This window comes from Doryrhamphus excisus, chromosome 10 (assembly GCF_030265055.1).
Source record: "Doryrhamphus excisus isolate RoL2022-K1 chromosome 10, RoL_Dexc_1.0, whole genome shotgun sequence".
In the NCBI taxonomy this organism is placed as follows: domain Eukaryota; kingdom Metazoa; phylum Chordata; class Actinopteri; order Syngnathiformes; family Syngnathidae; genus Doryrhamphus; species Doryrhamphus excisus.
In genome coordinates this window covers 17,530,557-17,542,424 of record NC_080475.1, presented here as the reverse complement: position 1 = coordinate 17,542,424, position 11,868 = coordinate 17,530,557, and the positions used below count along the sequence as shown (strand labels likewise).

Sequence of the window (11,868 nt, the reverse complement as noted above, 5' to 3'; positions counted from 1 at the left end):
TCGCGGCTGGAGGAGGACCCTCCGAACGACTGCCCTTCGTAGACCGGGTAGGCTACTGGTCTCTGCATTCAGATACAGCCTGGAGAGAAGACCCGCCTTCTGGGCATGCGTAGTCGTATCATTCGAAACCACTTCCGGACATTTTTAAGGTCGTGTGTTCCAAACGCTTCTTGAACCAAAATCTAACATGCCCCGTGGATTGTTATACTTATTTATTTATTTAAATATTAATAATTAAAATTTAACAGCACATTACAGCCAAAAATACCTCTTTACTTTGTGTCGTGTTAATGATTTTAAAACAGCGAGTAAACGTGGTACCTTAACACTCCGATGTCAGCGTTCATACATTTTTTGTTCATTGACGTCAATGGTATACAAGACACTAAACAGGGGTTTTCTTAATGCTCATATGCTTGGGAGTAATATGGACAGATAGCCCAGCACTGCTACGGATTTCCCTACCACCTTGACTGCGACAGCTGCAGACCTGTCTTTCATCCTTGCTGGAACGATACCAATTGCAAATATAACCGCAACAAAGCTACCGGTAACGAAATATTATCCATATTGTGTCTTTATGTTGCTGTTGTTGGCCATCTTAGGAGTCGAAGCTAAAAATGAATGTATTATTTAACATATGTCTTGACAGTACATTTGAGCAGAATTGGCGTTGACAGCTTGGTGAGGATGGAGTGTCTAGAGCCTCATGGATGCCACCTTAGATTATGGCTCATTAAGGCAAGATGTTTAATAGACATTAAACATATTTTAAACAGTATTTTCACCAAGCCAAGTCTTTATTAAAAAGGGTAATGCAAAGTGAAGACAGGACAGGTGCTGGACTGAATTGTTTGGTGTTCCCCATGGGAACTAGAGTATGTTGCCCGCACACAGCATGTCGTCTTTAATAGCTGTATTGTGTTTTAGGAATTGACATCCTAAAGCATGGCGTTGAGCAAAAAAATGTGATAAATCTGTCTAACCGTAAGAAAAACAAGTCTATTATATCAAATTTCTCTATTTTGTTTGTGTTGCAGCCCTGAGCTCTGCTATGAATTGACTTTGGACCAGACAATGTTTTCCCCACATCATTTTCATTTAGGAAACACTGATGTTGGGCATGCTCAACAATATCTATTACATCAATGACATCATTTCTTTAGGTATATTATTGTGGCTGCAGAACTTCTGCGTCATACTGAGAGGTATGATGCTGTGTTATTTTTGGTTACTTCATTTAGTTGCAGAGAGGGGGCAAATATTCAAAACAGCAGCAACCACAATAATTCTAACCACAATAATTGTTAACACAGTTGGAATTTAGCAAAGACCTTCTGAAAGATGCTTTTGGTTTATCTGGATTTACGATTCAGCATCAGGCTTTCCTTATGTAATTGGAATTGAAGCAACAATGTTGATATATTTTAGTGTTTCAATTGTGTCACTTTGGGGTCTGAGCTTTGTGTTCTGCTGACAGGTGCCCTGTCATAGCTGTCATCATGAGAATTAGACCAGTCAGAAAAAGAGCAGTGGTGGCTAAAGACACCTGTCACAACACCTGATGACGTAAACCATCTCAGGCAGAAGACATTTCTGATGACATATGATGTTTCGAAAGTTAACGACAACCTCAAATGTTTTCTTTCAGTTGCCCAGAGTGCGGCACAGGCACGAGCCGGCAACCGTCACATCCGGCATCATGATGGAAGGAGGCATGCAGCTGCTGAACCGCGATGGCCACAGCATCTCACACAACTCCAAGCGCCACTACCACGACTCCTTCGTGTCCATGAACAGGATGCGACAGCGTGGGCTGCTGTGTGACATTGTGCTGCATGTCTCCAACAAGGAGATCAAGGCCCACAAGGTGGTGCTGGCTTCCTGCAGCCCTTACTTCCATGCCATGTTCACCAGTAAGTTCAGTGCACACATCATCTGCAATGTAAACCACCTGCACCTTTGCTCTGTGATTTCATCCCTTGACTCCATGTCAGCAGACCCTAGACAGCCTCAGGAACATTTGCGTCCCGTGAGTGCCACCTTGGCCTTTTTTCAGCGACATGGTTCCCCGTCTCCTCTTCCTCTGTGTAGGCTCAGGTGGTTAGTGGTGATGCGTGTCTCAGATTTCCTCTCCGAATGAGACCATTGTACTGGTAGACTGCCTCCAGACTGTCTGACACCGAGCCTCATCTGATCTAAGCCCGCCACTAATGAGCCCATTTTGATAGTCTGTTTATCTTTTCATCATTAGGTGTTTGCAGACAGTTGCTTCTAATAATAATTGGAAATAATTGGATTGCTGCTGAAAAGGACTGTAAGGACTTTGGGTCAGGATCCAAATCCCACTGTGGAAATTGGGTAGTCTGTTTTCCGAGAGCACTGTCCTTTTTGCGCCCTTGAGCAAGTCATGCCAATGGATTCAGCCTCCGCATGAGCCTGAAAAGGATAAGAGGTATAGAAAAGTTCATGGTGATTTGGAACGTTTTCCAATCATTGAATATTGTCCCCCAAAACGACTTGTCTTTTGTGTATTTTATGATCCAAGCTTCGAGTCGCCACTGAACACAAGGCAGTCTCTCCAAAAACGCCGTCTGTCCAGAAGTGCGAGGAACAAACAGGCATATAACAGTGTAGGAAGATACAGGAGTGGAAACCTTTGATTTTTTCCTTCAAGCAGTAAATCCTCATCAGCTATGAGGCTGACCTGAGCACATCTAGCTAGATGAAAGACGCAGTGAGAGGTGAAAAGTTCACGCTAAATAATTGGACCAAAACAGAGCCAAAGTTCATACATTGGAAATATTGATTTTGACAATAGAACGGTGACAGCGCCATTGTGTGCTGTCGTGTAGATGAGATGTCCGAGAGTCGTCAGACCCACGTGACGCTACACGACATTGACCCCCAAGCTTTGGAGCAGCTTGTCCAGTACGCCTACACAGCAGAGATCGTGGTCGGGGAGGGTAACGTTCAGGTAAGGTAGAGTTCAACATTCAACTTCAACATTCTACTTCATCCATGACCGCACCTTCCCTCAGACGTTACTTCCGGCGGCAAGCCTGCTGCAGCTCAACGGGGTGCGAGACGCCTGCTGCAAGTTTCTCCTGAGCCAGCTAGACCCTTCCAACTGCCTCGGCATCCGAGGCTTTGCCGACACGCACTCCTGCAGCGATCTTCTCAAGTCGGCACACAAGTATGTCCTGCAGCACTTTGTGGAGGTCTCCAAGACAGAGGAGTTCATGCTACTGCCGCTGAAACAGGTGGGGGCGGGTGCACATATGCATCAAAATGAAAATCTATGAATTGCCCTGATTCTCTAGACCAGGGGTGTCAAATTCATGCCATGGAGGGCCGAGACATTACAGCTTTTATTTCCAAGCAGTTTCTCCAGCAGGTGATTTCATTGACTGCTCCTTCCCTCAAACCAAAGGAGGGTTCATCATTCAAATCACCTGGAAAAAGAAAAGCTGTAGTATCTCGTCCTCCATGGCATGAGCTTGACACCCCTGCTCTAGACAAAAGACCGCTTGTATGCTGGAGCCTATCCCAGCTGTCTTTGATCTTGTAGTTGGAGTAATTGTTCACACTTAACATTTGTCAGATGAAAACAGGAAGACAGCAAATAAATTGGAGGCTACCTTGGTAATGGTTGGTAAGCCATGGGCGTCTCTGGTGGCTCAGCAGTGATTCTAGAACCTGAGTATTACAGTTGAGCAATGTGGTGTAGACAGAGAATAACAAGAGCGTGAAGGTGGCTCTAACAATGGTAAAGATTGTATTTGGAAAGTCATAAACAACTATATCTATGCTCTAACTATGAATTGGTTCCGGGTCTGGAACCAATGATGGGACGGCTGCTGTCCAGTGATGAAGGCTCCCTTTGCATATGATTGTTGGTGGGTTTTCTGCCAAAAGGGAGATCATTTTGTCAGCCGCTCTGCATGGACATGGGCCAAAGAGGATTATATTCTGTATGTTCTCCCTGCACCAGCAGCCATTTTGCAGAGTTTTGTCTAAAGCACTTTTCATGCATTTCCTTAAAACGGTGCACATGTGTCTGATAAGTCCATGCATTTATTTGATACTTTTGGAATTGAATTTGGACACTGGCCACACCATTAGGTACACGTGCACCCCACTTCCAGTAACGCAGAGCAGTTGTACACCACATCATTTGTCAGCAGGAAGAAGAAAACTTGCTGGCCAAATTTCCCATGCCGAACTTAATGTGTATATTGTCCATCATTTTGATTTGTCCTTCTAGGTCCTGGATCTGATCTCCAGTGACAACTTGAACGTTCCATCTGAAGAGGAAGTGTACCGGGCTGTGCTAAGCTGGGTTAAACATGACATAGATGGGCGCCGACCACATGTTCCATGGGTAGGAGCCATTTTAAGGCCACCTGAGATGATTTGTTGGACTGCATTCATCTAGTTCTGATGCTGTCCCCATAAGTTGATGAAGTGCGTGCGGCTGCCGCTGCTGAGGCGGGACTTCCTCATGAGCAACGTCGATACAGAGCTGCTGGTGCGTCACCACTCGGAGTGCAAGGATCTGCTGATCGAGGCACTCAAGTATCACCTGATGCCCGAGCAGAGAGGCGTGCTCAGCAACAGCAGGACACGGCCGCGGCGCTGCGAGGGGGCCAGCCCGGTGCTCTTTGCTGTCGGTCAGAAAACCACCCAAAGTAGCTCATCAGCTTAAAATGGACACACTCTTTGGTATTTGAATGGTGTGTGTGTGTGTGTGTGTGTGTCCAGGTGGTGGCAGTCTTTTTGCCATTCATGGAGACTGTGAGGCGTACGATACCAGAACGGACCGCTGGCATATGGTGGCCTCCATGTCCACTCGGCGGGCCCGGGTTGGTGTGGCGGCCATTGGCAACAGACTTTATGCTGTTGGAGGGTGAGCTTCAACAGTAAATAACAAGTGATGAGCACTCATACATTAAAGTTGAGCGTATTCTTGTTGTACATATAAAATGATCTGTCATCATCATGGAAATATCTGCACCCCAATTCCTTTCAAACCATTTTTTCTGGCTAGTACATTAGCTTCATTGCATTTCCTTGACGCACTATCCTAACTCACGGTTCATTTGTTTCAATCTCCACAGGTACGATGGTACCTCAGACCTGGCCACTGTAGAATCATATGACCCCATCACTAACTCCTGGCAACCAGAGGTTTCCATGGGAACGCGGCGGAGCTGTCTGGGCGTGGCCGTCTTGCATGGACTGCTGTATGCTGCTGGGGGATATGATGGCGCTTCCTGCCTCAATAGGTACACACACACACACGCTCACAAACCAACATTTGTAGCACATTTAGCTGTTTTTGATGCCGTTTTCTGTACAGTACCTGCACTATACGGTTCCCCTCTTTTTGCAGTGCAGAGCGGTTCGACCCTCTGACCAGCACGTGGACATCTGTTGCTGCCATGAGCACCCGCAGGAGATATGTTCGAGTTGCAACGCTGGGTAGGAACTTAGCAGTGACATGTCTCTCTGAATGATCCTTGAAGTGACCCATCTTTTTCCCTCCAGATGGCAACCTGTATGCGGTGGGGGGTTATGACAGCTCCTCGCATCTTGCGACGGTGGAGAAATACGATCCTCAGGTACATTTCATGCCATGTGCTATGATAAGTCCAATCTGTGCAGCATCGCACGACTATTAATGCACTATTCATCCACCACTGGATTGGCGTTACAGAGCAACACTTGGACACCGATAGCCAACATGCTGAGTCGGCGTAGCAGTGCTGGAGTAGCCGTACTGGATGGCATGCTGTATGTGGCGGGGGGGAATGATGGCACCAGCTGCCTCAACTCTGTGGAAAGGTTCAACCCCAAGACCAACACTTGGGAGGGAGTGGCTGCCATGAACATACGCAGGTTTGTCTGCAACATATCACAGTAGAACATAGGGATGATGGAGTACAGCATTCAGCTATGGGTGTGTACTGTGTGTACTGTGTGTACTGTGTGTACTGTGTGTGTGTAAGTGACAGGGGCGTCACCAGGTTCTAAGGACGGGGGGGGCTTAGACCCCTGGTGATGCACAGGATATGAATGAATGTAGCAGACATTCAAAAAAAAAACAAATAAGGAACAAGAACTGGGATATAACTTTCCCACCTTTGGACAGATTTAGTAGAGATTGTTTTAGGCCACCATTAAATGTACACAAGTACACACAATCTACACTGCAAAACCGCTGCTCAAGCTCTGCAACCATTCTGTCCAATGGACAGTCATCAATTATAGAATAATCATTATTATATTACTAATTAGCCTATTATTATTACTGTCATCATTCCTCTTCTTCTGATTATAGACATAGATGTAGACTTTCTTTATTGTCATTGCACAATAACACAGCAGTGAAATTGCCAACGAAATGTTGTTGCCTGGCTCCCGTGTAATAATAAATAATAATGTGTAGAATTAATAGATTACATCAAATATGAAAAATGTACAGCATAAACAGTAATTTGTACAAATAATTTAAATAATTAAGAATAAATAACAATAGTTTAAAATTTTGGTTGTGCGTGTGGGCAGGTAGAGGGGCTTATTTGGCATTAAGCAGTCAGTTAAGCAGGGGAAGTATTATTTATTATTATTATTATTACTACTACTAGTAGTAGGCTAGTATTAGCCTGCTTTTGCCCTATTATAGGGATTATATTATAGAGATTCTTTTTGTAAAAAAAAAAATCTATATAAAATTATTTAGGGGAGCTTAAGAACATTTTAGGGGGGACTGAAGCCTCCCTAAAAAAATCTTTTCACCCAAAGAATCATTGGATGTGTATTTTAAGTGCTTAGATACAAAATAAGTATGGTAAAATGCTTTTCCAGGTGTAGCCTTCTTGGATTTGTTGCTTTTCTGTGAGTCAGAATGCCGTGGGAGCAAGTGGAGAGCCATGAATAAACCATTGCGTGGAGCGCTTTTAATATCCAGTTGCTGTGAGGCTCAGTTTGCAGTGTTGGAAATGTCAACCTGTGCTGATCTCCAATCTAACATTTGCCAGTGTGGGTGGGGGCAGACTGACTTTATGCATCAAGTGCTGTAATCGGGTGTGCCTTTGCCCACTTTGAAAATGTCTCCTATTTCTCAGGAGCACTCACGACTTGGTGGCCATGGATGGCTGGTTGTATGCCGTGGGAGGTAACGATGGCAGCTCCAGCCTCAATTCCATCGAGAAGTACAGCCCCCGCAGCAACAAGTGGGTAGCAGCCTCCTGCATGTTCACCCGCCGCAGCAGCGTGGGGGTGGCCGTGTTGGAGCTACTCAACTTCCCGCCGCCATCTTCTCCTACCCTGTCGGTGTCCTCCACTAGTCTTTGACACGGGGTCATTGCTTGGCTGACCTCAGCCTCTACTACCACTATGGCCCAGACTGGCTCTGGGAAGAGGCGGAACTGCTCGGTTTGAGGAGAGTCCAGGTGTGAATGAGGCTCCTGGCTGGGATGAACACACATTAGTAAACATGGGAATTTACAGCTGCTAGAATTAATCGATGCATCAATGGTTAATTGATGCATCGATTAATCGGAAAAGAATGGATCGGTTATTAAAAGAATCGTTCGTTGCAGCCCTAATCACAATAACACTTTAAACCAAGATCGGACAACAATGTGAGGTCAAAGGTCAAATGTGAGCCGGGGCTTATCCCAACTGATTTAGGGCAAGTGACGGTGTGCCACCATTGTTTCAACTTGCGCAATTCCAATTCCGATTCCTCGTTTTGATTCCGAAAAGAAGTTAGCATGGTTTAAATAAGGGCGCTAACCAAAGTTACTGGGTGATTGACTGGACCAACACGGTGCCCAAATGTATGCACCTGCCTACTTTAGTTCATGATAACACACTTCCATAACATAAAGTTCACTTGACTTATCACCTATCACTGTTGGTTGCTATATGATGTATTCATCTAGAATGGAACACCTTGGACCCAAACTTCATACCACTGTTAGTACCAAACCATTTAGAATGAACATAAGGAGTACACCTTCACATTATATTTTAAATCTTATGAAAAAAAACAATGCCACATATCCTGTTGCTCACGAGAGCCTTATGATACAGAATAGAGCAAATGTAACTTACCCATGTTACTGAGTTCCTACTAATCTGTGGGGAGGAAGGGTTCTGTTTTGGGACAGTCTGTGATTTTGGACTGTGCATGCCAACAGGAGAACCTTGAGAGAACCCATGCAAGCCCACCATAGACATAAAAAGGTCCACTCCATATGTTTGTATGTCTGTCCAGCTGCCCAGTTGCCCCATTCACATGCCAGCTGTCTCTTCCAGAGTAGAAACATCCTGGAGGAACACTGACCAAGCCCACTTCCATTTCCCATCACTCTCTAAACTTGGTGGACCCTTCTATCGTGCACATGATACTTTTGTTTTCACGTTCTTGTGGCGGTCGTGTCTCAAGAGACTTTGATGAAGGTGCGTTACGAATGTAGCTCCTTGAATGGTTGATTGTAACGGTGCATGTTCCTCCTAGGCATTGACTCCCAATCAGGAGGTTCAAATATGGTAGTGCTGCTAACGCCACACTAGGTGGCAGTAATAATGCAAACGTTATGAAACCTTCTCCCACAGCATGGACGTTGGCAGAGCAGACCAGCCACATCAGGTTTTTATGTTTAAAAAAGTTTGAATCGTGATGAATTTTCATGTATATATTGTGTAAATGCTAATATATTTAATTTTAAGAGAAAGACATGGCTATTTAGAGTGCTGTAATATATTTATTTATGTGTGACATAAACATATTGTTTGACACTTTGCAAAGAGACTGGTGTGCAAGAGAAGTAGCGTGTTTGTGTTTAAGTTATCTTGGATTGCTTTTATTTCTCGTGTGTCATTTGCTTCTATTAGGGATGGCTGCTTTGGAAAATTAGCAAGGATGTCATTCATTGTCCGAGTGTTCTGGGCTCCTGTTTCCATGGCGCTGTTGGACCTCAATTTCCCAAAGTTTTATTTGATTACCGTGCCTCTCCCTGGAGTCCCATGTTTGTCCATACGTCCGGTTATTGTGTGTCACCATCACCTCCTGTCTTCTTTTTACACTTTATGGTGTTCACACAAGGACACATAATTCATATATCATGACAGCAGCATGCAAAAATGTATGAAAGCATTCCTACTGGGAAATCTTCAATATCTTACATTCCTCTTTTTTAATAGCGGAACTAAATGTGTGCAATTTAACGTTAGCATTTCAGATGTCTAGATGTTCCATCTAGATCTTCTGGATCTGATCAGAGGTGGGCAAACCTTTGGACCGGTTTTGGCGGTCGAGTGTTTACCGCGCAGACCTCACAGCTAGGAGACCCGAGTTCAATTCCACCCTCGGCCATCTCTATGTGGAGTTTGCATGTTCTCCCCGTGCATACGTGGGTTTTCTCCGGGTACTCCGGTTTCCTCCCCCATTCCAAAAACATGCTAGGTTAATTGGCCACTCCAAATTGTCCATAGGTATGAATGTGGGTGGGAGTGGTTGTTTGTCTATATGTGCCCTGTGATTGGCTGGCCACCAGTCCAGGGTGTACCCCGCCTCTCGCCTGAAGACAGCTGGGATAGGCTCCAGCACCCCTGCGACCCTCGTGAGGATAAGCAGTAGAAAATGAATGAATGCCTTATTTTCATCTGTAAAAGTGTCATACATCAACTGCATGTGCTTGTGCCCCACTTTAGACTTCAGACATCATCATGTAATGTGCGAATCAGGGATTTGTGATGTGCAACTATGAAGGCTAAAAGAGCATGTGATTTCCAAACAGTGCAGTGTGTAGGTTCAACATGCGTGTTCCACCTTTGTTGGGACCACGGGTGACGTAGCTGTCGGGATGTATGCATGTAAAAATGAAAAACAAACCCCTGTTCTCAGATTGACTGACTCTGACAACTAGTTAACAACAGTTGGTACGTTAAAAGTTGAACTTTATTCAATACTTTGGAAGCAGCTCGAGGGCACGATGTGGTAGTTTGCCCATCGCTGATCCAGATTCTACAAGGAAGTTGAAAAGTCAGTAAAAAGGGCCTCACCAGGACAACGATCATTAGCCATTTCCTGTTTTGTTGATTTCCCCTGGTGGGCCCAGTGGGATCAACCTGAAGTCGTATGGAGATGCTGTTAGTCTTTAAATCTTCAGAGATGGACAAAGAGCCACAACGTGTAAATACGCTAAATCAGTCCGTGTTGTGCAATGTCAATGATGACTGTCGCTCATTGTAGTGTGTGCCTCATGTACGTAGTGAATATTTGTTTATGTTTGGACTTTGAAATATGAATTTTGCACAATTGTGGATGGAGCAATAAACTGAAAAACATGAAAAGCTGTTCCAAATGTGATTAACAAGCACACACTTGATTCCGGTGTTGCTCGGCTGACTGGACAACATTGCTCAGTCGCTTCCCAACAAGCTCCGCTTTCAAGCAGACAGCTGAATACTCTCACTTTACGCCCTGACCTTAATGACGTGGCCTTCACAACTGTGGCTAACTCCTGCATTAGCACACACATTAGCATTAACACAACACTTAGGATGTCGGCTCTCCTTGGGATGGCTGTGTCTTCCAGCACAAAATGCTGATGGCAGACCGTCTTGGAGAGCTAGGTATCCACTGGGAATACTGTCTGGGAATGATGCTGTGAATGTCCTAGCTTTAGCTCTGGTCCGAGGTCCAGACACTTGCTGTATGTGATTGTATTTACTGCAAATATAATCATCTTTTATATGTCAGGTAAAAAATGACAAGGTCAGAGTACATCATCTATATCATCATTCCATTTTCGACAAAACAAGGATTCCTACTTTTCTCGACATTCCCATTTCTCAGAAAGCAAGAGCTGGAAACCTCATATTACAAATATACAACTTAAGGTGGCAAGAAACATTTCAATATTGAACAAAGCAAAATTTGTTCTGAATCAGAAATCACTCCACACTCTTTATTGCTCTCTGGTTCTACCATATCTTACTTATTGTGTGGAAATATGGGCTAATAACTATAAAAGCAATCTTCACTCGCTAAATGTACTGCAAAAAAGGTCAGTAAGGATAATTCATAATGCCGCCAACAGAGAACATACTAACTCCTTATTTCTAAAATCACAAATACTTCAACTTGCTGATATAGTTCATCTTCAAACAGCTAAAATAATGCATAAGGCTAAAAACAACCTATTAGCTAAAAATGTCATCCAATACTTCTCTACAAGAGAGGAGAAATATGATCTCAGGGAAGAACTACCTTATTTTCAAGACTATAAGTCGCACTTTTTTCGTAGGTTGGCTGTTCCTGCGATTTATACTCCAGAGTGATTTATAAATGAAAAAACTGTTTATGTTACATAAACACTGGACACCTCTTCTGTTCATGTTTATTTTTCGTGTAGCTGAATAACCATTATGTTAGCATATCTTACACCTATTCAGCCTGTTCTCTATTCTTTTATTATTGTTAGAACTTGCCTTCCAAGAGGACGTAATGTCTGTTTTGGTCAAGTAGTTTGTAAAATAAATTACCCGCAAAAAATGCGACTTATACTCCAGTGCGACTTAGGTATGTTTTTTTCTACCTAATTATGCATTTTTGGTCTTGTGCGACTTATACTCCGGAGCGACCAGAAAACATGGTAAATTTGAAGCACTTATATGCTAGGACTATGTTAAAAAGCCATAGCATTTCAGTATGTGGAATCAAACTATGGAATGGATTGAGTAAGGACCTCAAACAATGCACAACGATGAGCCAATTCAAGAAACAATACAAGCAGTTGATGTTTGCTAAATACAAGGATGAAGAGTCTTGAACCAGTCATGATGTGCTAT

At 43.9% G+C, this 11,868-nt stretch overlaps 1 protein-coding gene across 2 annotated transcripts; it reads left to right on the top strand.

Annotated features, from left to right (window-relative positions):
* Nucleotides 1-123: 123 nt before the first annotated feature.
* klhl17 (kelch-like family member 17) lies at nucleotides 124-10,502 on the top strand. Of its 2 annotated transcripts, XM_058083224.1 has the most exons (14): nucleotides 1,196-1,569; nucleotides 1,652-1,916; nucleotides 2,255-2,455; nucleotides 2,549-2,744; nucleotides 2,856-2,977; nucleotides 3,042-3,263; nucleotides 4,268-4,384; nucleotides 4,460-4,673; nucleotides 4,765-4,909; nucleotides 5,121-5,288; nucleotides 5,396-5,484; nucleotides 5,551-5,624; nucleotides 5,720-5,901; nucleotides 7,131-10,502. In XM_058083224.1, exons 4-14 carry the CDS (start codon nucleotides 2,726-2,728, stop codon nucleotides 7,357-7,359), a joined length of 1,581 nt encoding a protein of 526 aa, XP_057939207.1. In that variant the 5' UTR covers nucleotides 1,196-1,569; nucleotides 1,652-1,916; nucleotides 2,255-2,455; nucleotides 2,549-2,725; the 3' UTR covers nucleotides 7,360-10,502. The 2 variants fall into 2 exon arrangements, with proteins under 2 accessions (XP_057939206.1, XP_057939207.1); XM_058083223.1 differs by lacking the exons at nucleotides 1,196-1,569; nucleotides 2,255-2,455; nucleotides 2,549-2,744 and adding an exon at nucleotides 124-550 and having other exon boundaries at nucleotides 7,131-10,501.
* Nucleotides 10,503-11,868: the final 1,366 nt, after the last annotated feature.